At 42.2% G+C, this 27,286-nt stretch overlaps 1 protein-coding gene and 1 long non-coding RNA gene across 11 annotated transcripts in view; one reads left to right on the forward strand and one right to left on the reverse strand.

Moving 5' to 3' along the window:
• Positions 1-740: 740 nt before the first annotated feature.
• Positions 741-27,286, forward strand: part of DENND5A (DENN domain containing 5A) — a 64,061-nt gene continuing 37,515 nt past the window's right edge. For 4 of the 10 annotated variants that reach the window (XM_068194635.1, XM_068194636.1, XM_068194640.1 and 1 more), the window contains exons 1-4: positions 742-981; positions 19,273-19,344; positions 19,937-20,046; positions 20,544-21,204. In XM_068194635.1, the coding sequence (XP_068050736.1) occupies positions 870-981; positions 19,273-19,344; positions 19,937-20,046; positions 20,544-21,204 (955 nt within the window). In that variant the 5' untranslated portion in view covers positions 742-869. Of the gene's footprint in view, positions 982-19,272; positions 19,345-19,936; positions 20,047-20,543; positions 21,205-27,286 lie in introns of all 10 variants that reach the window. The other 6 variants (XM_068194639.1, XM_068194641.1, XM_068194632.1 and 3 more) reach the window with 5 other exon arrangements.
• LOC137476406 (uncharacterized) lies at positions 19,233-19,978 on the reverse strand. The gene is made up of 2 exons (XR_011000357.1): positions 19,842-19,978; positions 19,233-19,499 (listed from the first exon to the last, which is right to left on the reverse strand). It is a non-coding gene; the product is annotated as an uncharacterized lncRNA (long non-coding RNA).

The raw sequence follows: 27,286 nt of genomic DNA on the forward strand, positions 1-27,286 counted from the left end.
GTGTCCTGAGCAGCCCTGGCAGCGCCTTCCCGGCCTCTGACCGCGTCCAGCTCTGGGCTCCTCCGACCCGGAGACAGGGAGCACCTGCAGTGGGCCCGGCAGAGGCTCCAGGACTGATCAGGGGCTGCAGCATCTCTGCTGTGAGAGGCTGAGGGAACTGGGCCTGGACACAACAGGCTGGACTCGACCTCAGGGGGCTTTTCCAGCCTGAATTCTGTGATTCTCTTCAGCCTCGAGAAGAAAGGACTGGGAGGGGACCTCATCAAGGTTTGTAAATACCTAAAGTGGAGGTGACAGAGGATGGATCAGGCTCTGCTCGGTGGTGCCAGGCAAAGTGACAAGAGTCAACGGGAAGAAACAGAAGTTCCACCTGAATGTGAGGAAGAAGAACCTCTTCACTGCGCAGTAACCGAGCGCCGAACAGGCTGCCCAGAGAAGGTGTGGGGGGGTCTCCCTCACCGAAGATACTCAAGAACGGTCAGGACAGACTCCTGTGCCATGCGAGCAGGCAGCTCGGACCCGACGACCCGCCGTGGTCCCTTCCAGCCTGCCGCACGTCCCGATCCCGTGCCTGCGGAGGGAAGCGGAGCCCGTCCCGCGGCTCCCCCCTCAGGCGGCCCTGCCGCGAGCGGCGGCGCCAGCAGCAGCATGACGTCACCCCCGCGCGCAGGGCGCAGGCGCGGCGTTGCGGCGCGCGGCCGGGCCGCCCCCCCCCCCGGGAGCGGCGGGGGCCGTTCCCAGAATGCCGCGCGGCGCCGCCCGCCCCGCGCCGCCATGGAGGCGGCGGGCGCAGCCGGAGCTCCCGGCCCCGCTGCCGGCGCCGCCCGGCCCCGCTCCCGCTGAGCCCTGCGCGCCCCTCGCCCTGCAGCATGAGCGGCGGCGGCGGCGGCGGCGGCTCCTCGGCACCCGGCCGCTTCGCCGACTACTTCGTCATCTGCGGGCTGGACACCGAGACCGGGCTGGAGCCGGACGAGCTCTCCGGTGAGTGGCCGGCGGCGCTGGGCGCGGGGGCGGCGGGGTCCGGCCGCGCCGGCTCCCCGCGCCGCTGCCCGCCCGCTCCGCCGCCCCGGGCGCTGCCGTGGGAGCCCCGTGCCCCGCCGGGAGCCCCGGGCGCTGCGGCTCCCCGGGCATGCGGGAGTGCCCGGCTGGGCGCGGACCGGGCTCGGTACAAGTGAGCGGACTCCCCAAGAGCCCGGCAACGCAGCGCCGTGAGACGGGCTGGGCAGAGCGCGCCCTATGCGGCGGCACCGCTGCCGAAGGTCTCGGCCCCAGCGGCGATGCGTGCGCTCCCTCCGGAGCCGGGGGCGCGTATCAACTTCAGCCGGGCGTTTGAGACACACGGGCGCTCTTCAGGAGCCGGGTTTGGCAGAGAGAGCGAAAGGCCTTTGCGTGTTCAGTGTTTTACCTTTCTTTTCGTAGCCCGGGATAAGAATTCTCTTGTAGAAGTATCCGAAAAGAAATCGGATTAGGAAGTGATTGCTCTGCTGTGAGGTGAGAATGTTCCCTCCGAATCCACAACTAAATCTAGACCACGCCACTGTGTTGAAGCAGTGTTTTTAAGGTTAAAAGTCAGTTCGGTGTTTTAGCAGCACCTCGCTTCAGCTTTAGTCTCATTGTAGTGGCCACAGTTTAATCAGAGTGTTGCTTAGCATCTCTAACTGTTCAGAAAGGTGAAGGAATGTGGTGGTGAAAACCTGACCTAACATCAGTGCTGGTTTTGTGTATTTGAGCTCTGAACTTGACTGGTAATACATTCTCTCGCCCCCAACCTCTTTTTTTTTTTTTATTAGTTTGCTTTTATAAGGTGTCATGGGACGTTTTACATCGTTGCATTTCAGCTGTCCCTCAATAATAAGTGCTTGTTCCTTGTAGAGTGGGATTCTTGTTATTAGAACTGACTTCTTGCATTGAGTGGGCTCTTCTAAACTTTGGCTATTACAGAAACTCTTTTTTTCTTTTGGTGACTTCAGACAAAATTTCTCACCTGTCCCTCATGCTGAGCAGTACCTTACCCTGAGAGAATTCATGTTTGTCTAATGTTAAAGTGACTGTAGGCTGCAGTTTGAGGCTTGAGGAGTGAGTACAGCATAACAGTCTGCTCTGCAATGGCCCTGCACATTACAGTACCGATTTGATTTAAGAAATCTAAGAGAACAAAATGCAATACAATTTCATTGAGAGATATGTGAGGGATTCTTTTAATTAAATGGCAAATGAACAAAGTTTATGGATCAAAAACAATTAAAAAGATGTTAATTTTGTGATTAATTTATATCTATTTGTGTAATGTGGTGTGAGGCACACTCAGTAATGCTCCCTGTTCTTGATAGGCACATGAATAATTCTCCGCACATAATTCAATTTAAAACCAACAGTGCATTACTTTGGGCTAGCTATCTAATAGCAATCTGGAAGTGCCTTTTAAAAAATATTCTGTCAGAGTGTGCAGGTCTGAAAGCTGGAGCGTGCTGTTCTTTCTGTATTTGCTTTCCTGGTTAAGGACTGCATCTATAGTAAAACTGTAGTGTGTGATGTATCCTGGTCTCTGCTGTTCCACCATCGTTCTGGAATGGTGGTACCTGTGACAAGGTGTGAGGCTGGAGGGAGAAGAGGTTTTTGTGTTTATGGGGGAGACAGATTTTTACGTGGTTTGAGAAGAGATTTTAAAAGAAGGTTGGGGGAAATTTCCAATAATGTCATAGCATAAGGGCTAGGTGGAATTCGAGCGTGTTTTGTTGAGTTTGTTGTGTTATTAATAATGCATGATAGTGTGACTGATAATGCTTTCAAACTGTGTCTTGGGCTATAGCCTCCTCCAGTGTCCACTGATAAAAATGGAGAGGGCCTCTGTTATTTCAGTGGCTTTTGGATAAGGCTTGGAAACACTTGGTACTTCCTGGAAGCCTTTCTTGTTTGAATGAAAGGCTCATTGTGCGCTGGTTCCCCCCGCCCACCTCTGATTTCTGCGCTGCAAAATAGCTTCTGAATCCCCGTCCTGTTGAGACAATTGGCTTCAGAAGTGCCCCTTGCTGGGCTGCCGGGCACGGCGGGTCCCTCGGGGGCTTTCCTGCGCCAGCCCGGCATGATGTCACCGCTCCCCTGCGCCGCAGGCAGCCGGAGCCGGCCGCGCTGCCGCGGCCTCGGCGGCTGCTGCCGGCGCACCTTGTTCTCGGCGGGCTCACGGAGCCGCGCGTTTCAGGTGCTCGACCTTCAGACGGGTGCTGCGGGCTTGGAAATGAGGCGTCAGCTCGGGAGTCGGTGCTTGGTCTAGTTACTTTGTTTGAGGAGACACCTCTGATGGCGTTTTCCCTTTGTATGTTGGAAGCTGACTGAATAGCACAGCTGTAATGTTTTTTTCCTGAAAAAGTTGGCTGGCTGGTGGAAGAGGCACAGGATATGAATCTATGTTTTCTTTTAATGCACTGAGAAATCCTGTGTTTAGGACTTGTAGTTAGCACAGGTTAAAGAGTCTCTATTGCTAGGGCTTTTTTATCCCTAAATTCAATTCTGGGCATCCTTTCTTATTCTGATGATTGTGTTCCCACCGGGTGACCTCTTAAAGGACACAGAAAATATTTGCTAGGCGGTGGTAAAACAAAACAAAACCCCCAGCACTGGATGCAGCTTAAGCACCAGTGTCAGCTGCTCAGCTGGATGAGAGAGGAGCTGCGGTGCGTTTCTGTGTTTCCAGATGGTGTTGATACACCAGAAATGATGACAGAATTTTTCATTACACTGCTGAGGTTTGTCACAGGTGAATTTCCTACACAGAAGGGTTGAGGTTGGAAGGGATCTTTGGCAGTTGTCAGGCCTAGGGCCAGTTGCCCAGGACAATGTCCAGGTGATTTTGGGTATCACCAAAAATGGAGACTCCGCAGCCTCCTGTGCAACCTGTGTCAGTGCTCTGTTACCCTCCCAGTGAAAAGGTGTCCTGATGTTTGGATGGAGCCTCTTGCATTGTGGTTTGTGCCCGTGTCCTCTGGCCCTGGCACGGGATACAGCCTGTCTCCATCACCTTTGCACTTTCTGTTAGATATTTATATACATTGCTAAGATTGTGCCCTGTGCTTTTCTGTTCTGCAGGCTAAACAGTCCCAGCTCTCTCAGCCTCTCCTCCTGTCCCTTACTCATGCTTGTGGCCCCTTGCTGCACTCTCTGCACCATGTCCCTGTCTGCTCTGTGCTAAGGAGCACAGAACTGGGCACAGCACTCCAGCTGCGGCCCCTCCAGGGCAGGGTCACCTCCTTCAGCCTGCTGGCAGTGTTTTTGACTAATGCACCCCAGGGTACCATCGGCCTTCTTTGGAGCAAAGGCACATTGCTGGTCCTTGGTCATCTGGAAATGATGAAATACATCACCGAAAATCTACTGTATGTAGTACAATGTATTGCAATGCTGCAACATTATGATAGGATTTCTTAATTTAGATTGTATGACTGAGCCCTGGAAAGGTAATGAGGATGGAGGCTCATCTTTCAGCTGAAGTCTTTTATCTCTTGAGTTAATCAGATGTGATTGGAATGATGGTGGGAAACCTTGCATTATATGGAACTGTTGGGATCTTGGTGGAAAAGAGCATGGGACAAAAGAATTTTATTTTCTTTTCCTCCTCTGTGATATGTTAAGTTTCTAGCAATCGCTTGTCAACAGAGTTGGTTTATTATGGAGTGGCAAAGCATCAACTTGCCATTGCCTTACACTTATGTGAAGTTGTGGTCTTGGGGGTTACTTTTACAAAATACAGAACTCAGATCTAAATATCTGGAACTCATGTTCTAATTAAAATCTTCTGTTGAACATACAATGGTAGTCTTGAATGTCATATCATAAATATGATAAGAGTTATTTCAGAAATAGCAATGTTACAAAGGAGAAATAGTGTAAAGACAAAAAAGGCCTATGATCTGTGAAGAAAAGATTGATGATTTAATAATAGGATTGCTGGTAAAAAAAGAAGAGTAAAACAAACGACTGCTTTGCCACCTGTACTTTTTTCCTGCCTTTCTTCCCAGTTTGAACTGTTTTTTTAAGGTTTGGTCCAAAAATTGCTTTATTCAGTAGGTGGATTTGTGTTCCTTTGCTCAAGTCCTTATCATGGTGCTTTGAGTTGTGCACCTGATCATGAGTTTCATCCTCACAGGAGAATGCAAATAGATTTGCATATTTGTCCAGGAAATATCTTTCCTGTAGAGACCCTTCATGAGCCTTATCAGAATTCATATTAGGTCTGCTTTCACTGTCTTATATGATGATGTGATACAATTTTTATGATTCTTCCTCTGTCATACCCTTTTTGTTTGCATTTTCTTTTTAATGGTGTTGAGGCAAGATCTCTGTGCATATAGATTAAGTAGCATAACATGAGTTATGAGTGAGGCATGTCTGTGTTGCCGCAGGAGCCACTTGATTACTGCTGGTTTGTGAAAAGAACACGATACCTGGTGTACACTCTTCACCTAGCTCCACTCAGAATTATTCTGACAATCTCAGAGAAAGTGTTTCTCCTCACCAGGAAAACAGAAACATTGTCTCACCTCATTTCTCTGTCTGTAATTGAAGTGTCATTATTTTTCTATTTTGTTGGCCTCGAATTTAAAATGACAGCTTATCTTCATGCATTGTTAGGGGTTGTTTTAATGGAATTCTGTATCAATATAAACTTAAAAAAAAAGTGTGTGATGACATGATAGAAGGCATTGGCCAATAAATTGCTTAGTGGAATTAGTGTAGTGTTTCCATTCTGGTAGTCCATGAAGTAAGGCTGTTATCAGCACCTGTGTTCATTTCCAAGTTCAACACAAATACTTGCAGGCTTTTATTTTGCTGCAAAGGTATCTGTAAGGGATAGCTAAAGGGAAAGAGGAGGAAGAAGAAATGCAAACTTAATTTAAACCAGATATAATTCTCTGATTGACATTTGACATCTGTTTTGTAATTTCATCTGTTAGGCATTTTAATCTCAGAATTAAGACTTTTGGGGTTGGAGCCAGCTGTGGCTTTTGCAGTAGAGCCCTTCTGCAATACTGTGTTTTCCTTGGGTAAATGGCGTGTGAGTAAACTGCTCTATCTTTGCTGTGGTGGTAGCACCAACACTTACTGCAGAAGTGAATTCCATTGGTGGCACCTATTGCTTGATTTTACCGAAGGCTGAATTGTTCTGTGATTGTGGGGCTCTGGTTTTGGTTGATTCCCCCCCTCCCTTCCTCTCTTTGTCCATGTGGATGGTATCCATGCAAACTTCCCACAGTTCCCAACGGTGCCTCTTCCCTTGGGGATTCATTCTGAGGCTGAAGGGGAGCGTGTTCAGTTCCTTTGCTTCTCTGGGATTGCTGACAAGGTGTTCACTCTGTGGGAGACCCCTGCAGTGGCCCCAGGGCCACCTTGTTTCACTCAGGTCACTGTGGACAGGCAGCAGATAGCAACAGCTTTTGGCTGGGCTTACACAGGCACATGTGAAATGTTTTAATCCAGATAATAGCTTATTCCACTCTTCCCTACCCCCTCTATCTTTTCCCAAGAAGCTGGAGCTGTTTGCCATGTTTGAGTGCCAAAAAGGTCTTTTGTCTCTTTGGGAACTGAGGCAGACGTGCTAGGGTAGCTGATATGTGGAATAAAGAATGGCACAGCTGATGTAAGGGGGAAGCAGCTGTACTCAGCTGAACTACATTTGAAGCCACAGTTTATTGGTGATGTTTCTGTAATGCCAATCTTGTCACTATCATATTGGTATTTTAGGTCAATTAAGCTGGGTCCTTTATGGAATAATCACCTCAAAACTCACAAAAACTCTTCAGTCTTCCACCCTTCTGTAATCAGTTATAAATTTGGTTTACTTGGAAGGCTCTTTGGCAATATGTTGGGGAGGAGAAAGGTTACAAGTTCTTGATTTGAGAATAAATTTAAGGTGCTAAAACAGCGTCTAAAGAACTAAAGTTTACAACTCTGTTTTTTAAGCCTTTTAAAAAAGCCATAGGAATTTCAACTTACTAAGGCAGGGCATACAAAGATGGGTTCATTTGGCTTTCAGTCCCTTAGGGGTTTTTTTTGTAGTTTTTGTTTTTTCCTGTTGTATTTGGGAATTTTTGCAGTTTATTTTGCAAGAGAGAGGCTACACAAAGAGCTCCTGAGTGAGTTGGATGGGAAACACTGCCATTTTTCAAATAATAACTTTTTTCTCAATTCTTCAAATTATTGATTCTGAGGTTACAAAACACCACAACTGTTTTTTATCCCCCTTTTGACTTAGAGAAGTCCTACTTGAGTGTTCTTGGTAATGACTTCTCATAGTTATCTTTTGAATTCCCTCTAACCTGCAGGGCTCATGTAGCAGAAATGATGCACATGAAGTGACAGTGTCAGAAGCAATTACTTACTGATGCACGCTGTGCAGTAATTACTCTCTCAATTTCTTGACAACCATTTCAGATTTGTGGTTTGCAGTCAAGTTTGCAGCCAACTGGAATGGTATCCCTGTGAGGCTTAAAACATTATTGCACAGAGAAATTATCGAGCATTCCAGCACAAACTGATGAATGATGCAGAATTTACTTGGAGTGTTTCTGCTCAAGGCATGTTTCTTAGTCTTTCCAGGAAAATGTTAGTCCACTTATGGTTTGATGGGCAGGAGCCCATAGGTTTCAAACTTCAAACTTTACTGTAGAAGTGTAGAGTATTGACATTTTTATTTAGGTGGGGTTTTTTTTTTCCTTTTTTGGTTTTTTTTTTTTTTTCTTTTTTTCCTGGCAGTTTTATCAGCCACAGTCAGGTGTACAATGTGTACACCTGAGTCATTTACACATGGATACTAAAGCATTTTGAGAAAGAAACTTTATCTCATTTCATAGGTAAGCAATCTAGAGACAAATAACATGGCAAGCAAAATGAACCTTTTCAGAGAAAGCAACATTTCAGTATCTGAGTGAGGAAAAAAGGTTGTTTTACAGAAACTGATACTCTTTCACATAGCTTCAGTTGAGTTTGGAAAAGTTGTTTTTTTTTCTTTTTTGCAGCACAAGCATAAACTTTCTTGCTTGCTATTCCTCCTTAATTTGCTACTTTCAGCAAGCTCCCTTGCCAATTGTTGTTTCCTAATTTTGGCCCCCGAGCCCAGCAATGTCCTACTGAGCTGCCACTAGAGTTGCATTGGGGAAAAGATAAGTCCCTTAAGTCAACATGGTTGGTGCCAGCATAAGGCTGTCATGTCCCTTTCTGTCTCTTTTATGTGTGGGTTCTGGGAAATGTCAAGTAAGCTCCTTTTTAAATTGAAATGTGAAGTAACTCCTTCAAAAGTTTGGCTGAAGACTGGTAAAATTTCTGTTTACCAGTATCTTGGTCGTTTCTCAGAATTCTTTTGGCAGGGATTTTATGGCAGTGCAGACCAATCCAAGTGTAAGGTGTTGTGGTCTCTCTTCCCTGTCCTTACTGAGGTCGTTGTTCATGACCTGGACCACAGTGGTGATACACAGGTGTAAGTGGTCAACTTGGACCTGTTCTGTTTTCAGGTCTTTGTTCTTCTTGTTCTAAACAGATTTTCATGTTGAAATCATGAGGGATTTTTTTTAAACCGAACATGAATTTTGCCTTCTGGACGAGAAAGGTGAGCTTGATAGGCTTATGTGTGACAGGGAGAGTGCTTAGGAGGCATGGGTGGAGAGATGGTGAGGAAGGATCCAGCCAGAGCAGAGATAAGCTTTGGGCTTTCTCATATCTGTTGACCAAACAGTCAGCACATCTGATTAACTTTCTGTGATTAAAAATCACTCCTGTCAAGCAACTTGACTTTCTTACAGGACATTTTTTGTTTTATTGAGAAGGGGAGCAGTCCTTATTAAGGCAGGTGACTGCAAAGCACTATTTTCAAAGGTTGGATAGTAAAGTGAAGCACACTAGCCAGGACTGGTATACTGAAATGACTGCATAGCTGATCTTTCTGTATTTTTCTGACCTCTGTATGTTATTGAAACCTGCTGAAAGACTTTGTGTGTTCTTTAAGATACATTTTTCCTTTTCAATGCAAAACCTCAGTGATATCCTGGAAATACTTGGTCGAAGGACTGGAGAAGTGCTTCAGTAAGATTTGATCCTTATGCTTTTACACAGGTGTGTTTCCATCAGTCCCCAGAGCCAGAGGGCTGTGGGAGCACAAAAAGTAGGGATGTTTAACTGGATGGGATGTGTCACTGTGAAAGGAGACCGTGGTTGTTGGGAAGAGTTGTTTGGAATGGTCTGTGCTCAGGCTTTCCTGAAGAGTCCCACTGGATCTGCCAGTCTTAGGGGGGCATGAGGAGAACAGCTGTTTTCTATATTAAATATGCTTAAAATATGCTTGTCTCCACTTCTGTTACGTATTTTTAGTACATGTAAAAGAATTTGGTTCTATTCTGAAGGTAAGCCACCCTTTTCCTTTCACAGTGTCTTCTGTTGCACATATTGCAGATCTATGGTGTAATGGAAATAGTGTGTCCCTCCTGACCCCCGTGGCTGTGAACACGCCTTTCATTGAAATTCTGAGGCCTGCCTCTGTTGTTTAGTTGGAAACAGACCTAAATATCTTGCTTAAAGTCTTTTTGCTTGGGCTAGAACAGAAAAGTGGTTTAGTAAAACAATTCTGGTTTTAAGAGCATTCCACTGAAAATTTCTGCTAGATAGTCTTGATTAAAATACATTGTATTTTATACTGTCCATCTGCCTTCCTGTATTGCATACAAAGCAGTACAAAAAGAAAAGCTATAGGGAAGAAAAATGTTGAGGATGCTTTTAAAGATACAAACTGAGGACTGTTTTAAAGGCTGCTTTAGTTTCTTGGTGGTTTGTCCTGCCACTACCCTGTCCTGCCACTTCCTTGTCCCACCTCTTCCCGCCTTTCTTGAAACAGTAGCAGAACAATAAAAACAAAAGCTTTTGGTTTCCTGACCTTACAATCACAGAATGCAGATGGCCTCAGCTGTTTTTTTCTGTGGTGCTTTAAATTCATTGTTGCAGCGTTTGAAACGATTCCCGGGTGTGTGTGGCAACATGTTTTGTTATCAACTAGATGAATGCTGGGACTTAAATGATGAATGGATATGTATTAACTCCTAGATTTTGGTTTGCCATGAAGGGCTTGGAAGAATTTACCTATCAAAGGAATGAATGATTATTTGTATCAGGCAGAGTTTACACTGAATATCCAGTTAGCAAAATGACCTCTTTTTTTATTTATTTCATTTCACAGTTAGTTTCTTTGTGATACAATTTTTGAAACATTACTTTTCTTGAATTTTGGAAAGCAAAAGAAAATGAGAAAAGAACAGAACCTTTAACAGTCAATAGATTAGGGTTAAGTCTCTTTTTTTGTTTCACCTTTTTAAAGTCTGCAGTAGGAGGAATTTTATTGTCAGTTGAATGGCCAAAGGAGTATGTTCTCCTTGGATTGGGATAAGGGATTGTTACAAGCAACTATGGGTTCCCTAGATGACAAACAGGCAAGAAAAATCAGAGCCTTTTATGACTGGTTATTTTCTTTGTCTTTTCCCAACCCCCTCTAAAGCAAGCTTTGCCAGAGGAAGGATGGCACTCCATCCACATGCATTTCACTTGCCCTTGGGATCCATACCTGTGTGTTTGTATCTCATCTTTGCACCTTTGTTTCAGAAAGGCATGAAGTTGCTTTGCCTTCAAGGTTTTCTGTCAGGGAAAGTGAAACAATAACTTTTATAATGAAGGTTTTGGAGGAAGTCCCAGCTGTGAAAATCAGATGTGGTAGATGTGTTACAAATCCAGTGGGATGGAGGCTGCTGCAGACAGGGGCTGAAACACCTGATTCCAGTTGCTTCAAGAGCAGTGCTGCAGGGAAGTGCAAGTGACCCTGAAGGTTTTTCTCATGGATAATTTAACCTGCTTTAAAAAGTCTTCAAGTCCCAATTCCAGTATCAAATTAAGTGGTCTAATTCAGCTTGTGCTTTGCCAGGTGGTCTTGCCAACGGGGTCAGGGGGATAGGGAGTGTGGGACAGAGGGTTTATGTGTTTCAGGATAAAAGGGAAGAATTCTTCTTTGTGTATATCTGAGCAAGAGTTTTGCTGGAGAAGGGAGCCCTCTCTAATGAGAAATACGTGCAGCTCTGTTTAAGGAGGAGGAACTGGAAGGAAGGAAGCAAGTCATAATCTGAAAGCATTTGTCTATTGATGGAGTGGCTCTTTGCTTGCAGATTTGGCAGCTGCAGCTTTTCTTGAATCATGGTTTTTATTCCAAGAATTCTTGTACAGTGAATTTCTTACCTTAGTCTGCCAGACTTTGAATGTTTATTTCCTGCATTTTAGAGAGGTGCTTTTTTTCCTCCAGTTACGTATGGTTTAATATTTGTTAAAGAAGGAATCAGAGAATTTTTCTGTTTTAAAAGTAAACCTTGGCTAATTCATACTGTGTTAATAGCTCTCTGTGTATGTATTGAATTTCTTTAGTATTATAATAGGGCGTCCTGAAAAATCAGAATGGTGGTGTTCTCCAGAAGGCTTAGCCTAGGGTTTTTTCTTTTTTTTTCTTTTTTTTTTTCTTTTTTTTTTTTTTTTTTTTTTTTGTTTCTTGTATGTTTTTGAAAGGCTAGATTGAATCAACAGATTTCCATCTCATTTCACATGTATTATGGTTCAGGCCATATAATTTAATTGCTTGTTTGATTATCCCAGTTTTCTCTTAAGACTTGAAAACAGAATATTTCACCATTTTTGTTGGCAAGTTAAAATAGGGCAAGTCTTATTTTTAACCAGACTCTTTTGCCTTTAAGAGACTGATTCTTGGCTTGACTGTCTTTGCATCCCTTCATGCATCTTAAGCACCTGTATTTGCTTTCACAGTGTAACCAGGCCAGCTGCTGGTCATGTGTCAGTCTGAGTAATCAAGAACTCCTCAAATCTCTTTCCCTCAGTGACTCCTTCTCCCCAAATTGTCTTTATTTACTCCATACTTTCACCTTTTCTAGAGTGTGGCTTCCAGAAGTGTGTGCACACTATCTGTTTTGCCAGTCAACTGTTTTTATTTAGACTTGGACCGTGAATTTTGGAGCTGCTGTAATTTTATGTTTGATAAACATAATTATTTACTGTAGTATCTGTAGCCTTTTTTTTGCGTACTGAGGATGTTTGCTGGTTGAACTGGGAATCCTATTGCTGTTTATGCTAGTTTTGGATTCACCTAATTCTAAGTGTTACTTGTATCCTTGGAACTAAAGCAGATTGTATCTTTGGAAACCTTTTTTTCTTTTCATGAAGTGCTTTGACAGGTATGATTTTGCTCTTAAAAAGTTCTCACCTGAAACCCAAGAATGAGAAAGGACATTTTGAAAACAATCTATGATGGCCTTTTCACTGAAGTATGGCTTTGTGCCTTATAGCATATTTTAATTTGAAGCAGGGTAGAATTAGGCTGTTCTATGAATGGTGTTTGTAGTTCAGGTGCTGTTCAAACCCCCTTGTTGTGTGACTTTTGCCTTGCAGCCCTCAGTTGTGAAAACCTCTGTGCTTTGGCTGTCATGGTCAGCTCAGAGTCCAGTCCCCCACCCTGCACGAGCTGGGAGGGTTCCCAGCATTACCAGGTTCTTTGAGCTGTGGTGCACAAAGTGCACATGTAGAGGGTGTGGTTGAGGGTCTGTAGGGTCTTCTCAATGCTAAATCCATTTTCTCTGGATTCTCTGTGCTGAGTAGTACAGGAAAGCTGCCCTAAGTGTATGGCTTATAGTTTCTGTTGCTGGTACCAATTCTCATTGTTCTTATTCATTTGTTAATTACAGCAATATGACTGTTTCATGTTGAAGCTGTTTTATATTTAGTTCAAGACATTCATTTTTAGTGACAGCAGAAATTGATAGAGTCTCTGTATGCTAAAAGATTCCAGTAAGTGTCTTTATGTGGAAAATATAAAGTTAATGCTTTAATTGCATGCTATCTAAGAATTTTTTATTTGAAGATGTCATGTATACAATAAATGTACACCAAGACATAATGAATTTAATTAATAGCAGGCTGTATCACAGGAATTTAAAGAAAGAAGCTGCCTGGCTGGGTGGAAGCAGCAAACCACTTAATCAGAACCAGTCAAGCTTTCTGGGTCTTTCTTTTATAATTATTTTGAGCAGATTGAGTGGACTCAGTGAACAAACAAAGGTGGCAGTATTAATGATGCCTTAAAATCACTCTTGCCACCACCATTTAGTTTGTATTTCGGGCACTCTTTCTGGTAACTAGGGTAACCTCTTCTGCCTTGCTCTCTGTTGTCACAGAGGGAAAATTGAGCTGGTCTACATCTGAGATAGCTGCTCAAAGAGTTTTTTTCTAGCTGGGACACAGAGAGAAGTTCCTGTACAGTTCTTAGTCTTGCATAATTTTTAGAGTTGCAACACTGCAGTCACTTTCTAAATATTAAAGCCAAATAGTAAATTGACAGCATGTTCAAAAGGCCACGACTCAGTTTAAAAAAGGCTTTGTTTGCAAAGTATCCTTGGCTTTTTTTTTTAAACAAGTTTCCCCTTTCTCATTAAGGACAACTTAAGCCGCTGTTCTATTATGTAAATGGAAACTTTTCATGGCAGTGTGGGATTTACAGAGAAGAACGATTGAGATATTGAAGCCAAACAAATCCAGGGTTAAAAACATTTTTACAAAGAAGTAAACTAGTCAGCGGGGGAAATTTGAATTGTTAAACTTATGTACAAGTGTTCTTGGAAAATTTGCATTAGAAATTTTTAAGCAATGCATGTGAAAACATTACATCTATGCAAGGTCATAAGTAGGTGAATCTGCAAGTTGTATAACCTAACCATTTTTCTTATTGCTGTATTGGGAAGACCCTTTTTTCCCCCCTTTCTTTTCCTGAAGAGGAATACAGAAGGCAGTGAATCATATTTTTCTCTGGGTAAATCAGGAAAGAGCTAAAATTAGACCTTCAGAGTTCATTCTTTTTATTCCCACACAAAGCTGAGGAAATCTTGGTAGATGGCATTTGCAGGTTTTGAATTGAATGTTTTAATTTTAGTTTATAGAACTTTTTTTTTCCCTTATTATAATCTTACAAAAAAGCCATATCCATTGATATGGATAGCTTCATGCAGATTGATGCATGAGACTTCCAAAGCAATGCTGTCCTGCACGGCTTGGAAACTCCATGGGTTTGTAAGTCCTAATTCTCATCAGAGCAAGACACAGACACTGCTGTCCACTGCTCACAGGTGGAGCAGCAAGAGAAATAACACAGGTAAGAAGGGGCAGCAGCATAAAAATGAGAGCCGGGGAGGTTTCCAGCATACCCTACAAATCTCTGCAGTGTTAGGTGGCTCAGGAAGGGACTCAGGATAAAATGAGGTGTACTTGTTAGTTCAGCGTAGGATACTTGCAGTGAGTGCATTAGCTGCTCTAATGTGCTGGTAATTACAAAGTCCAAATTACAGATAGGTAGGCCAGCATAATTTCAGGTGGTGTAAATGAAGTTAGAACTGAATGTATGGTTCCATACATTGCAAAAACTAATACAAATAGTATTAGGTGGCTGTTAGAGCAGTGGTATGAGCTGCCATGCCGCTTTGAAAAGGGGCTGGTTTGAGCTGGATCTTCCAAATAAATGTAATATGATTCAACTCTCTGAGCAGGTTTGTAGTTTGCTTTATGCACACAACTCAGTCCATCAGGTTCAGTTTACTGAAAAGATGTGAGAGGGAGGTGTTGGAGAATTACCGGCCTCTGATGTGAGATTTAATCCGATTGCTGCGGTCTGAGACTGCTCTCAGCGGAGCTCTGCCGGCCCAGGAAGAGCCAGGCCAAGCCTGCAGTCCTGGACATCCCTCAGCCAAAGAGACTTCCCCAGAGGCTGTGTCTAACTGGTGACTTCCCTTTTGATAAGCAAGCTGACTCTAATAACTTAAGTCTTTCATGCATGTCTTCTTAAATAACACGGTGGTGTGGTTTAACCCAGCCCCACGCAGCCTCTCACTCCCCTCCTTGGGGGAATGGGCGAGAGAATCAGACGTGTGAAACTGGGAAAACTCGCAGGTCGGGATACAAGTAGCTTCATAGGTAAAGCAAAGCAAAACAGGAATGCATTCACCACCACCCATGGGCAGGCAGGTGCTCAGCCTGTCCCAGGACAGCAGGGATCTCTCATGTTTAATGGGGAGGGTTGATACAGTGTGAAAAATGGGAGAGGAAGCAAAGGGCATTGCCAGAGCCGGGCGGTGGTTGCTGGTGTTGACAAATCAGTTACCTGGCATGGATGGCAGGAGCCAGCAGGTAGTGAGCTGGGCCCCAGGAGGAGGGCTGCCTTCAGCAGTTAGCAGGTGTTAGAACTCCAGTCCATGTTTTCTTCAGCTCACCAGTTTCACAGCCTCTGTCTGCGGTTTACTTTTTGCTTCCCCCCTGTTTTGGGGGATCACCGTGAGCTAGTTTGTGTGGCTGAACTGGATTAGTGAAATGTTAATCTTTGTTAACCCTTTCTTCATTCTCTATTTGTTTATTTTAAATCCATATTGTTTCACTGATCCTGTTTTGAGTGGGATGCCGCAGGGGGTGGTTTTTTTCCAATGACAAAGAAATTCTGAGATGCTCTGTTTCGCTGTCATTCCCCTGCTGGGTGCAGTGCCAGGGCTACACTAAACTGATGCTTGTGGATTTGTACTGGGCCTAGGTAAATTATATTTCTCTATGCTTTCATGATACTACTTACATTGCAAAATGCAGTGGGATTCTTACTGTTTAGAAGGTTTGATGCGGGCCTGAAACTTCCTGAAGTATTGCTGGGTGTTTATGGATTTCATGTGTCATTTGATGTTTCTTGACAAATAATCTTATAGCTGTAGCTGTTTGATCACTGAGTCTGATTTAAGTCCGAGGTAGTTGCAACTTTGAAGTGTGTGGGACATTTTGCATCTTGATTTTTGTAGAGCTTTTCCTCTGATAAACACCTAATGTGTATGTGAGGAACATCAATGGTGTTTGAAAGACCTCTTTAGTCCTCAGCAGGCAATGCTGTGTTCCATTAAAAACCCCCAAAGTTTCCCTTTTGCATGGAATGTGTATAAAAGAAAGAAATTATTTATGGATAAATAATTTCTAAAGACCTCTTTACTGTAACTTGGATAAGGAAATTACTTTCTAGCCGTTACTTCTGTTAAGGGAGAGAAACCATGTAAAAAGCATGATATGAGGATAGCAGTCCTTTGATAGTTGTGAAGTGTGGGGACTTGCTCTCTATCTCAACTTACGAGATACATCATATTTTTATCAGTTTATTTCCTCTTATGCCTTCATTTTCATAGTTGTAGAATACAACTGTCCATTTCTGCTGGTGGGTTGGTCTCTTGCATTTGCTAAAATTGCTCTTCACTGTTTTTATCAAAACCATTTCAATTATTTCTGAATTAATCAGCTAACTGAAGGAAACCAAGATTAGCTCAGTTGGTTGGAGCATGGTACTAATAACATGAAGGCTGTGGCTTGATCCCTGTATGACCATTTACTTAGGAGTTGGACTCAATGATCCTTGGGGGTCCCTTCCAACTCACAATATCCTTTTAATTCTGTCACTCTGTAATTCACACAGAGACAGATCTTGAAACCTTGAGGGTGGTTTAGTTTTGCTGCTGGAGATGTGCTGCAGTTGGTGTTTTGCTGTAGCAGGGTTTCTCTGTTTGAGGCTGATCATCAATTTAGAAATTTAGGGTTAATTGCTTTTTGCCTCTGGATGTAAGTAAATATTGCTTGTGGATTTCCCCCCTCCCCACTACTGATGGCTGTCTAGTGACAGTCACTGGAGAGGGGAGAAGGGGGAGCCCAGGCAAGGGAAATGCTGGTGCTCAGGTTCCCTTTACTTGTAATGGCAAGAAAACAGGGTCCCTTGTCGTGGAGTTACACAGATCACCTGGGCTGAACTTTGCAATGTTGGTGAGCTGTCCCTTGGCGTTGCCTCCTTGTTTGAATCAGTATCTTTGGCAGCCAGCACAGTCCAGTAGTTTGTGGTATTCCAAGCATGAGGGCTCTCCCAAAAGAGCTAGCTGGGGATGGGAGACTGTGCTGCTGTGGAAGGGGAAGGGAGCATCCTGCAGAGCTGGCAGCCAGCATTCCAGCAGAGCAGAGAAGGATGCTGCTGGGGCACTCTGGCAGCAGCAGTGTCTGTGCAACAGCTGAGTGCCTTGATGGATGGCAGCAAGGCCTGTGAGGCTTGCCTTATGTTTCTGTCTGAATCAGGACTCAGTGGTTTCCAGAAATCAATTTTAGTCCTTTCATTAAATTACAGACAGACTCCAGCTCTAAAAAATTTAAGAGTGTGTTGGCGAGAATGTCTCTTGGGAGGAGATGGTGCAAGGCTTCTTAAAATAGGTAAACATCCATTCAGTGTTTGTTAGGGTTTGGTGTTTTTTTTAATCATAAGGAACCAGCAGCATCATGCATTTTGCAGTGTTAATACTCTTAATGAAAAGGTCTTCAAATCACAGATTTTTCCTTTTAATTTTAAAATGTATAGCCTTGCACATAGGTGAACTCAGTGATTGTGCTGTGTGGTTTCCAAGTTCAGGAGAAAATTTGGCCTTCATGTAATTTCTCTCCTTTACGTGTGTGGAAGATAAAAAAAAAACAGCCAAGGAACAAAACAGCTTAGTACATGTCTGAGGTTTTTCCTCAATTATCTAAAAGTTGACATTACATCATCTGCACAGATGTAAATATAGAAAACAGTAGGTGTGTTAAATCTCCTGACATACTTTTAAAAGCTTTTTACAGAGGACTGACTTCACTTGAGTGGATGTTTGTGTCAGTAGAGATGTGGCATTATGTCCATTTTTCTTTCTGGGAGATTGAAAGTTTCTTTAAATGCTTGTTTTCATCTTTTATGGTTGTTTTAGCTGTGCAAATGCTGTTACTTTCTCTGTCTTTGGCCCTACTCTTTTATAAGATGCTTACATTTCAGTGATGTTGTATCCTGGTTATTCCTAACTATTCCTCTCTCTATATGTTTCAAAATTTCCCAAATACTAATTTTTTTTCTTTCTGAACAATGCTATTATTGAACAATATGTTTGAACATATTAATAAATCTGTAACTGTGTGGTTTTGTATGAAAATTAGCTGAGCTGTTGATTTTTCAGACAAATAATAAAAGCAATGCCTCCTCCAATTTCATTGCTAAAGCCCAGAGAATTAGCAAAATAGATGTGAATATTTTGGGTATTGTGAGAACTGTCCTAGGTCCTGATTCAGGGTAAGCTCCCTGAGATAATATTTCGGACTTAGTTAAAGAAAATCCACAGTTACCAGGTTTCTCAGCTGTCAAAGGACTTGTTAAGCATTCACTGGAAATTCTGTTTGGTTTGGTGTAATGTGTTTGTTAGGTTCCGTATTGTGCTGAGACAGTGCTGTAACCAACTCTGTCTTTGGCTACTTAGTGGAAGTCAGTGTTGTGCCAAATAAAGATTTTAACTTGGCTTTGAAATTGAACTTTAAATATTACTCTAGACGTACAAAACAAACCCAACCAATTGTGAAATCAATTTCTATTGCCATGTAATTGCTGCATGTAAGAAAACAAGAGAGGAGTTGGAGTGTGTTTTCTGTTTTGCAGGTGTTTGCTGAAACAGTTCCATTTATTTAAAGCATATGATTTCATGCAATTGTGCCTGATTGTTAGTGCAGCTGTCAACAGCTGCATGCTCATTTAGCTAATTTCATTCTAGTAATATAGCTAAGCTTATTTTAAGATACACAGTTGTACGTTTTTGCTTTTTTAAAGCAACTGCTCACACTCAGAATATTTACTGCAGAAAGTTCTGTACTTCCAATGAGCTGTCATTGCTCTAGAGGAAATTTAAGAGCTTCTGCACAAGACTTTCAGCCAGTCTTAGTGTATGGATAGCACCTGTGGAAAGTTGAACCATGCCACTTAGATTCATACAGTTCTAAAGGCCTTGAAGTGGTCTTGTCTTTGGGGTCAGTTTCATCATCTGCTCTTTGGGAATATTTTGTAGTTAAAATGTGAAATTTTAATTTCACAAGCAGCTTATTCCTACTGCATCCGTATTCTGGTTGTGTGTACAGGAACAGTGAGCTTCTCTTACATACTGATCGTCTCCTTCTAGAAATATGTACATAAAATGAGAAATTCCTTTCAGTTGTATATGCAGAAAAAGCATATTAGGGGAGTAGAGTGTCATGCATGCTAATTCTGGATATTTGTATGTTTTTTACTGATGTGTTAGCAGTGATTGCAGTAAACAGTATGAAATGTATAATGCAGTGTTGTTTTTATTTGTTATATAGCTTTATGCCAGTATATACAGGCCTCTAAAACCCGAGATGGTGGCAGCCGTTTCATTTCAAGTGCAACAGAAGGTAAAGGAAAAAGTGTGGGGAAAAAAAAAAGCACTTTGTTCATCTGATACTCTATCTTCATGGACCTTTATGTGGTTCTTGATCTTCTAACCTTCTAGACTCTTCCTTCACAGCTAACTACTTGCAATAGATGGTGGTTATCTTTTTTCCTGAGTCTCGAAAACGAAATTAAGTGATCTCATGATGTCACTTGTATGTCTACCTAAAAGTTGCATCACCTTTTCATTTTGTCTATTTGTGCTTTTCTTCAATTGCACTGAAACTGAAGCTTTTGCTATGTTTTAAAGAGAATCTGAAATATCTGAGGAGTGGCTTAGAGAATTGCTGTCATGACCACAGTCTCAAGATTGCCACACTTAAGGAAAAGCACAGATACTTAGCAACACAGAAATGTTACAAAGCTAATCCTTGCTAATATCTTCAGTCTGACTATATGCTAACGAACTGTCTTGCATTTTCTGTTTCTCTTAAAAGGAATGTGTCCTTAATTCACTTACCCTCACATCTGCCTGCTGATGTCCTGCTTTTTGGCCTTGCTTGTGCTTAAAAAGGGAATGAAATATTTACTTCTGTATTTTTCTTTCATCTGCAGGGGAAAACTTTGAACAGACTCCGTTAAGACGCACATTTAAATCCAAAGTTCTTGCTCGCTATCCTGAGAATGTTGAATGGAACCCTTTTGACCAGGATGCAGTGGGAATGGTCAGTATCACTTCATGGCTTTTGGGTTTTTTTTTTGTTACATTCTAGAGAATTAGTAGAGAAATAAATTAGCCTGCAATTAATGAATCTTTTTTTGTGTGTGATCTTTCCATTTAATAGAATGTGGTGTATCTTAATTTAGATAAAATATAGTAGTTTTCTCTGTCAGGTTTCTGGTCTTGGTGACCAGAAAAATACTTTCCTCTATGTGGGTTTGAATTTTATTATTTTATTCATAAAAAATATGAGGCTGGTAACAAAATAGTAATAAGTTTCAATGGAAATTGCATGCAGCCCTTTTGATACATTCCTTTTGTTTTTCTGATTTAGACCCATATCACTGTATTGTGCAGAAATGTAGCACTTAATAGACTTTAAAGTGAAATGCGATGGCAGTCTGTGGATTTTAAATCCCATTTTCACCAATGCTTCTGCAGACAGAGGGAGAGAAAAGCATTTTTTTAATGGATATTGTCTCCCCTTCCCCTTTTTTGTAGCTGTGTATGCCTAAAGGGCTTGCTTTCAAGACACAAGCAGATTCCAGAGAACCTCAGTTCCACTCTTTTATTATTACTCGTGAAGATGGCTCGCGGACATTTGGATTTTCTCTCACGTTCTTTGAGGAAGTCACTAGCAAACAGATCTGCAGTGCAATGCAGACGTTGTATCATATGCACAATGCTGAATATGACATTCTTCATACTCCACCCACCAATGCCAAGGAGAGCTGCAGCAGCACCGGGGACTGCAATGGCACCTCTGTCTCAAAGCTACAGCGATTTAACTCCTATGACATCAGCAGAGACACACTCTATGTCTCAAAGTGCATTTGTCTGATTACCCCCATGTCTTTCATGAAAGCTTGTAAGAAAGTTCTAGAACAACTTCACCAAGCAGTGACTTCACCTCAGCCACCGCCGCTACCTTTAGAAAGCTACATCTACAATATTCTCTATGAGGTTCCTCTTCCTCCAGCAGGAAGGTCATTGAAGTTTTCAGGTGTTTATGGACCAATTATCTGCCAGAGGCCAAGCACCAATGAACTACCATTGTTTGATTTCCCTGTTAAAGAAGTTTTTGAATTGCTTGGAGTAGAAAATGTGGTTCAACTCTTTACCTGTGCCCTTTTGGAGTTTCAGATACTGCTTTATTCACAGCGTGAGTACTTGGGTTTTGTTTCCTTATCTTGTACTGGCACAAGGTCTTATTGTGTCTTGAATGCTAAAAACACCACAAACAGCAGAATAGCTGCATTAAAGTAGCATGAGCATGATACTGCAGTCTGGCTGATCTGTGTGCAGGTCTTCAGGTGAAGAAAAGCACTGTAAGGAGAGTCTTGCGTTGGCTCCTGCTGTTAGACACCTAAACTTAAAGCTGGGTTTTCACATAATCTCCTCTATTTGTGGTTTGGCTGACCCCTTTATTGTTGGCTCTGGACCTGTGCTGCTGGATAGAGCAGTTTGCCTTTTCCATGTTCCTGTCTAGCTGCTTGGTTGAATTCCCTTCCCAGCTATCTCTGCAGAATTAGCCATGCAGTTTGAAAATATAACAAAGTTAATTATATATACATCTGGTTCTGAAGAAGAGTTAATCATGCAAATACAGTTTTCTCTTGGAGCACCCAAATTCACATTTCAATTGTTACTTTGAAAGAGAAGTACCTGGAAAAAGTTTTGACTGAACTCAAATCCCAAATCTCCATTAAGGCCTTGAAACAGTTATAGCTCTGAAGGCGCATAGCTAAAGCTTACTTTGAAAAGGATAGGCAGCAACTGAGCTGAAATAGCATCTTTATCAATTAGTGAGTAGTGTGGGAGTGGTATCTATTTTCTGTGTTGAAATTTGTGGATATTGGCCTTCTTTCTCCACATCCTGTTGCTCTAGCACAGTGTGTGTGTAATTATGCCAAAAGATAATTTCTTTTTATTTTTTTTGGCCCAAGCTCACTAACATTCGTCCAGACTCACCCATTCAGAATGGTGTGGTTTAAACAGACAGCCTGCATTTTGACCACTAGTTTATAGTAATGGTTAGGAAGCCTAAAAGACCCAACACAAATTCAGGTCTATAGTCCATGGTGTTACTGAAATTTGTTTTCAGTGTTTACTTCCCTTGAGCTGTAACTGAAATATGTAGAACACAAATGGTAACTATTTGCAAAATATTACCTACATTTATCAGCAACCTTCTCCAAGCATGAAATACAGATTTTGTGTTGTGTGTTAAGATCTGTGCATAGACTAAAGCCAAGGATGGATTTGTGTGTGCAGTCAGAGTGATTAAAAGTCTGTAATGGCAGCAAGGTGTTAAATTACATTACAGGGTGTTGTCATTGTATAGGCACTGTGAACTGCAAGAGAAAAACTGCACAGTAATTCAGATACAGTCAGGAAAATTTACTGAACTCTATAGTGGTTACTCTCTTGGATTAAAAAAAACAAATTACTCTTCTTATTGTTCATAGCAAATCTAGAAGTACTTGTCTAGCAGACGAGCTTCTTTTGTGGTTTCCCCTGAAATGGATTAGGCATTGGTATGTTTGACATTTAGGGAGAGTTTCTGTGGATACCTGTGTCCCACCAGTGGAGGATTCAAACTTGAGCACTTCCATCTGAAGAAGGGTTGGTGGTGCTGGCCTGGGGAGGGGTCTGAGATTCCTGTGGTGGGTTGGAAGCTCCATGTGTGCATCACCATGTGGGAGCAGTGCTCCTGGAGCTCCTTCCAGGCCATCGCCTTGTGAGTGCTCTGTTGTTCCAGGCTGGACCCTTCCTCACTTCTGGGCTAGCCTGCTGTATTCTGGCTTCTCTTTCCAAGACCTTTTAATAGGTTCAGCCTTCTGTCTTGGGCCCTTTCCAGGTCTGATCAGTGGCTAATTAAAGAAGCTTAAAATAGCCTTGGAACACTTGAGTTTCTTGTTTGCAGGCTCAGACATTTGGAGTTCAGAGGGATGAGGGATCAGTTAGCACAGCTTCTGTCCACTGTTTCCCTGCCTCACCCCAAGCTTTGGCTGAGTTGGGCTGTGTTGTACATTTTATGGAGGTGTCTTGTCTCTCTGTGAAGTTCTCACTTTAGTTTTTGGATGAAAAGTCTTCTTTCAGTAGAAAAATAATTTTAGTTACTCGTTTGCTGTCTTTTTTACCTTCAGGTTTGGTGAACTGGCTGCAGCAGTGCCTTCTCAGTAATAGCAGGCAATTTTTTTTTTTTTTGAAACATAGCTTCTCTTAAGGGCTTTCTGAGGGATTTAATCTCTCTTTTTTTTTTTTTTTTGTTTTGTTTTGTTTTTGTTCGTTTGCCTCTGTTATTCTTTTAAACTGGATTATGCTCCTAATATATTTGCTCTTTCTTCAGTATGGTTGAGTAACATCTGTTGAATGGAGATACAGGTGATTGTCCACTCAATTCTAAATGGAATCAGGAATTGCTTTGCTTTTATAAAGGCTTTTTCATGTTCTTGCATGCCACACCAGCGTGAGGTCTAGGTTGTCCTTCAGAATATAAATTCTGAGTTTTTAAATGTCCTTTGAGGTTGTTGAATCTCTTGATGCTCAGACCCACGACAGCTGAGGTGACTGAGATAATTTCTTGTTCTCCTAGGTCAGGTGAGATTATGGCATTGTTGGGTGGATTTAGATTTAGAATAGTACATGTCAGGATCAGCAGATTTGTAAGACTGACTTGAAAAAACACCCCAACAACAAAAATACCCCAACAACTTCACACACAAAATAACGAAAGACCACCAAAATAAAAACCAAACCCCAAACCTCTTGGAAATCTGGTGAAACTAGATGATTTTGTGGTCCCTTCCCACCCAAACCTTTTCGTGATTATATGTCTCTATGAGTTTGTTGCCAAGTGCAATCCTTTTTGAAACAAATTATTTTAGTGTTTTAAGTTTCAGTCAGTCCTTGGAGTAGGAGTAACTTCATTTGGCAGTGAAAGTATTTTGGTTTAAGATTCCTTTGACATATTTCTGACTTGATGCTTCTGGAAATTCTTCTTTTGTCCCACTATGTTGGCACAGCCTTGTGTGTTTTGGATCGCTGTAAGCCAAATGAAGGGAATGAATGCCTCAATTTGATTGTCCTGTTGAGAGACCTGTCTGCCATTTGGAAAAATGTCAGAGGCCTGTAAGAGAGGGAGGGGTTGGAGGATGCTGCTAGTGCTGAGCCAGTGCTGAGGAACTCTGGAAAGAGTCAGTGGTGCTGGAGGCCTGTGGGAAGTGCCCTTGCCAGATATTCTGTGGGAGCTGGTTTGCATTCCTGTAATTCATGTTGCTCTTGTAACTGTGAAATAGACTTATTCCTTATCTCAGAGAGCACCTAGAGCTCCTCTGAAAAGTGTGTGCTGAGTTAAGACAGCTGTGAAATCTGCTTGGAGGTAATTTTTCTAAATAGCTAGAAACAAAAAAAGGAGATCTGTAATGCACTGCTGCCACAGACTGTGATCTAGGACAGTTTTATTTTCTGGGTGGCAGCTGTCTGCTGCCATGTTACAGTACAAATAAGGGTTTTTTACCTGCTCTGCCTTTGAATCACTCCTCCCCATCTTTGTTTCGCTTGTTTAAAATAATGTTCATACTGGAGATTTGAAGTATCAGTTTAATGTCTTTGCAGTATTACTCTGTGCTGCCTAGCTCTGATCTCTTACATAGGAGCCTTTCTCGTTGCCTTCAGTGATTTAGGAACCTTGCTGCTTGAATCCCACTGTCAGACACACAACAGGAGATTCTGCACCCCACTGCTGCTGCTAACCACAGCTGGTTCTTACTGCAGCTACAGGGCTTTTTGAAGTGACTCGTGTGTTACTTGACAGATACAACAGTATTTCATTGTGATCCATGAAGTAAGAAGATTAAAAGGAAAATATGTTCCAAAATGTGATTGTATAATTGTTTTAAATTTGGCTGAGTCAGAGGATTTCTGTAGGCACTTGACAGACTTCTCTCTGGCAGAATGTGAAAATGGGGAGGTGGAATTTTGGTTCTTAGAGCTGCCAGCTTCTTCCCATCCTGTTCCTCTTTTTCCTGGCACAGGACCTCTGAATTTAATTTTTTTTGGTCTTCCACAGATAAATATTATTGTGCAACTCCTCATACGCACTTTAAGAGATAATGTGTTTTATTTACAGCAGTTGGGTAGAATCACAAATCATGATTTTCCTGTGTTCTTAAGTGGCTATATTAAAAAAGTAGTGGATTTTCTTTTCCTTGCACAGTGATCAGTTAAGCACTTTCCCATCTAACAGTGCCCTAGTCATATGTCATTATTTCCCTACCAGTGCCTGTGTACAATACAAGGCCAAAAGATCGTGTCATTGACACCAGAAAAAGCACATTCTGATTTCAAGGACAAGAGCAACAGCACTGCTGAAACGCTTCTTCACTCTTTCAACCTTTTTGTTGTTGTTATTTTAAAATCTTCTGTAATTCTTTGATACGAGCACTCTGCTGCTTGCTTCTTTAAACCCAAAACTCCCTCCATACCCTGTCTGGGTAGGTATAACCTATGAAAACATAGGAGTTAGTTTGGTTTATGTTTTCATGCTTCTTGCCTTTGTCCTTGCCTTTTGCCAATAGCAGAATGCAGGCACTGTTACTTGCAGGCTGCAGCTGGGCGGGCCAAATCTTTGGGAATGGCTTAAGCCATGTGGATATCCAGGATCAGAGAGCTGCTTTTGCAGATAGCTCTGTGGCAGGAGGTGGCTGCCCAGCAGATAGAAATTCTGACCTATTGATGTTACTTTGTAATTAATTTGGAAGGCTGATACTAAAGTTAGCTTAGTGACGGAGGGAGAGGTTGTATTTAAATAATCTTGCAGGATCAGACAGGGGGTTTTGTGTAGTGGGAAAACACTTTCTATTTTAAGACTTGTACTTCCAGATAAGCTGAATACAAACCAGCTGCAATGTTTGTGTATCTATGGCTACATTTAAAGGTCCTTTAAAAACTGAAGAAAATAGGGTATGGGATAGAATCTTCTTCTTCCCAAAGCTTATCATTAATTCATCACTTCCTTGCAGTCAGGCTGTGATTAAAGCTGCAAACCCATACGTAGGTGTGTAGGCAGAAGCTGGTGTCCAGGCAGAGTAGGGGAGTGTTGCTGTGATGTTCATTGGTATTTCAGTCCAAATAAGCTTTTGGCAAAAACTTTAACCTGTTTAAGCTGTTCTCATCTGTTCTGGCTGAAGTGTCCTTCGTAGCAGGTCTGCTGTGAGGCAGTGACAGGTTCCATGCAATAACCTTTTCCACCAGTACAGCTTGATATGAAGATTAAAAATCAAAAGCCTAAGTTGCAGAATTATGGGTGATGTTAGCAAAACCTGTGCTGAGCTCCTCTTAGGTTGTGGGGCTCTTTGCAGACCCCAAACTCTGCAATGTTGTCCCCAGACAAAATTAATCATGAATGCCAGGAACTGAATTTCTTGGCTTTTTTTTTTTTTTCTGCTGTCTGAAGTCTTGAGTGGAGGCTGGCTAAAAGATAGAATCAAAACCATCAACTTGGGTTGAGCCACAGTTAAACTGAATTTTTCTCCAGAGTGTTTAGAACAAAGGTTATTCTTACAGATTTCATCTGCCCTCTGTAACAGTGTGCAACAGCTTCAGAAACCTCAGCACCTGAGCCTGCCCATTCAAGTGTCTTTTTTCAGTTTCATAGTGTCTGTAGTTCTGTGAAAGAAGACATACCCCACACCTTAATACACACATATGAAGGTTACTGTCTTTTTCTCTTCCTTGTATTCCCTTCCCTTTCCTGGCTGGAATTGGATGTTGTTGCAGTATCATGGAAAGGCATCCTGTGTCTCCAGTTTGTGCTATATTTATAGCCTGACAGAAGGGAGGAATTGCCCTAGTTGTGGGAGTGTTTTATACCCTTTCCAGCCTGGCAGCTGGAAGGCAGCTGGGATGTTTCAGCAGCTGTATTGGAACACACATCTGGTGCTGCCTCCCCCTTTATGGGATTTCAAAAACCCTTAGAGATGACTCTGTGGTTACAGATGAGGAGGGTGCAATGTTTGCCCAGCAGTGTGAACTGCTCTAGCCACCAGTGCTGCACAAGAAGATCTCTTAGTGTGTTGCACAGGTAGATTTAACACTGCTCCTAAGTTCTAGGAGGGCATGAGTTGTTTTTCCATTGAACTGAGGCTTTGGTCATGCATTGCAAAGGCTAAACAAAGCTGATCCTTTTCATTTTCTGCATAGTTATTTCAGTCACACTGTTGGATTGGCTGCTATACAGC

This window comes from Anomalospiza imberbis, chromosome 6 (assembly GCF_031753505.1).
Source record: "Anomalospiza imberbis isolate Cuckoo-Finch-1a 21T00152 chromosome 6, ASM3175350v1, whole genome shotgun sequence".
Classification (NCBI taxonomy): domain Eukaryota; kingdom Metazoa; phylum Chordata; class Aves; order Passeriformes; family Viduidae; genus Anomalospiza; species Anomalospiza imberbis.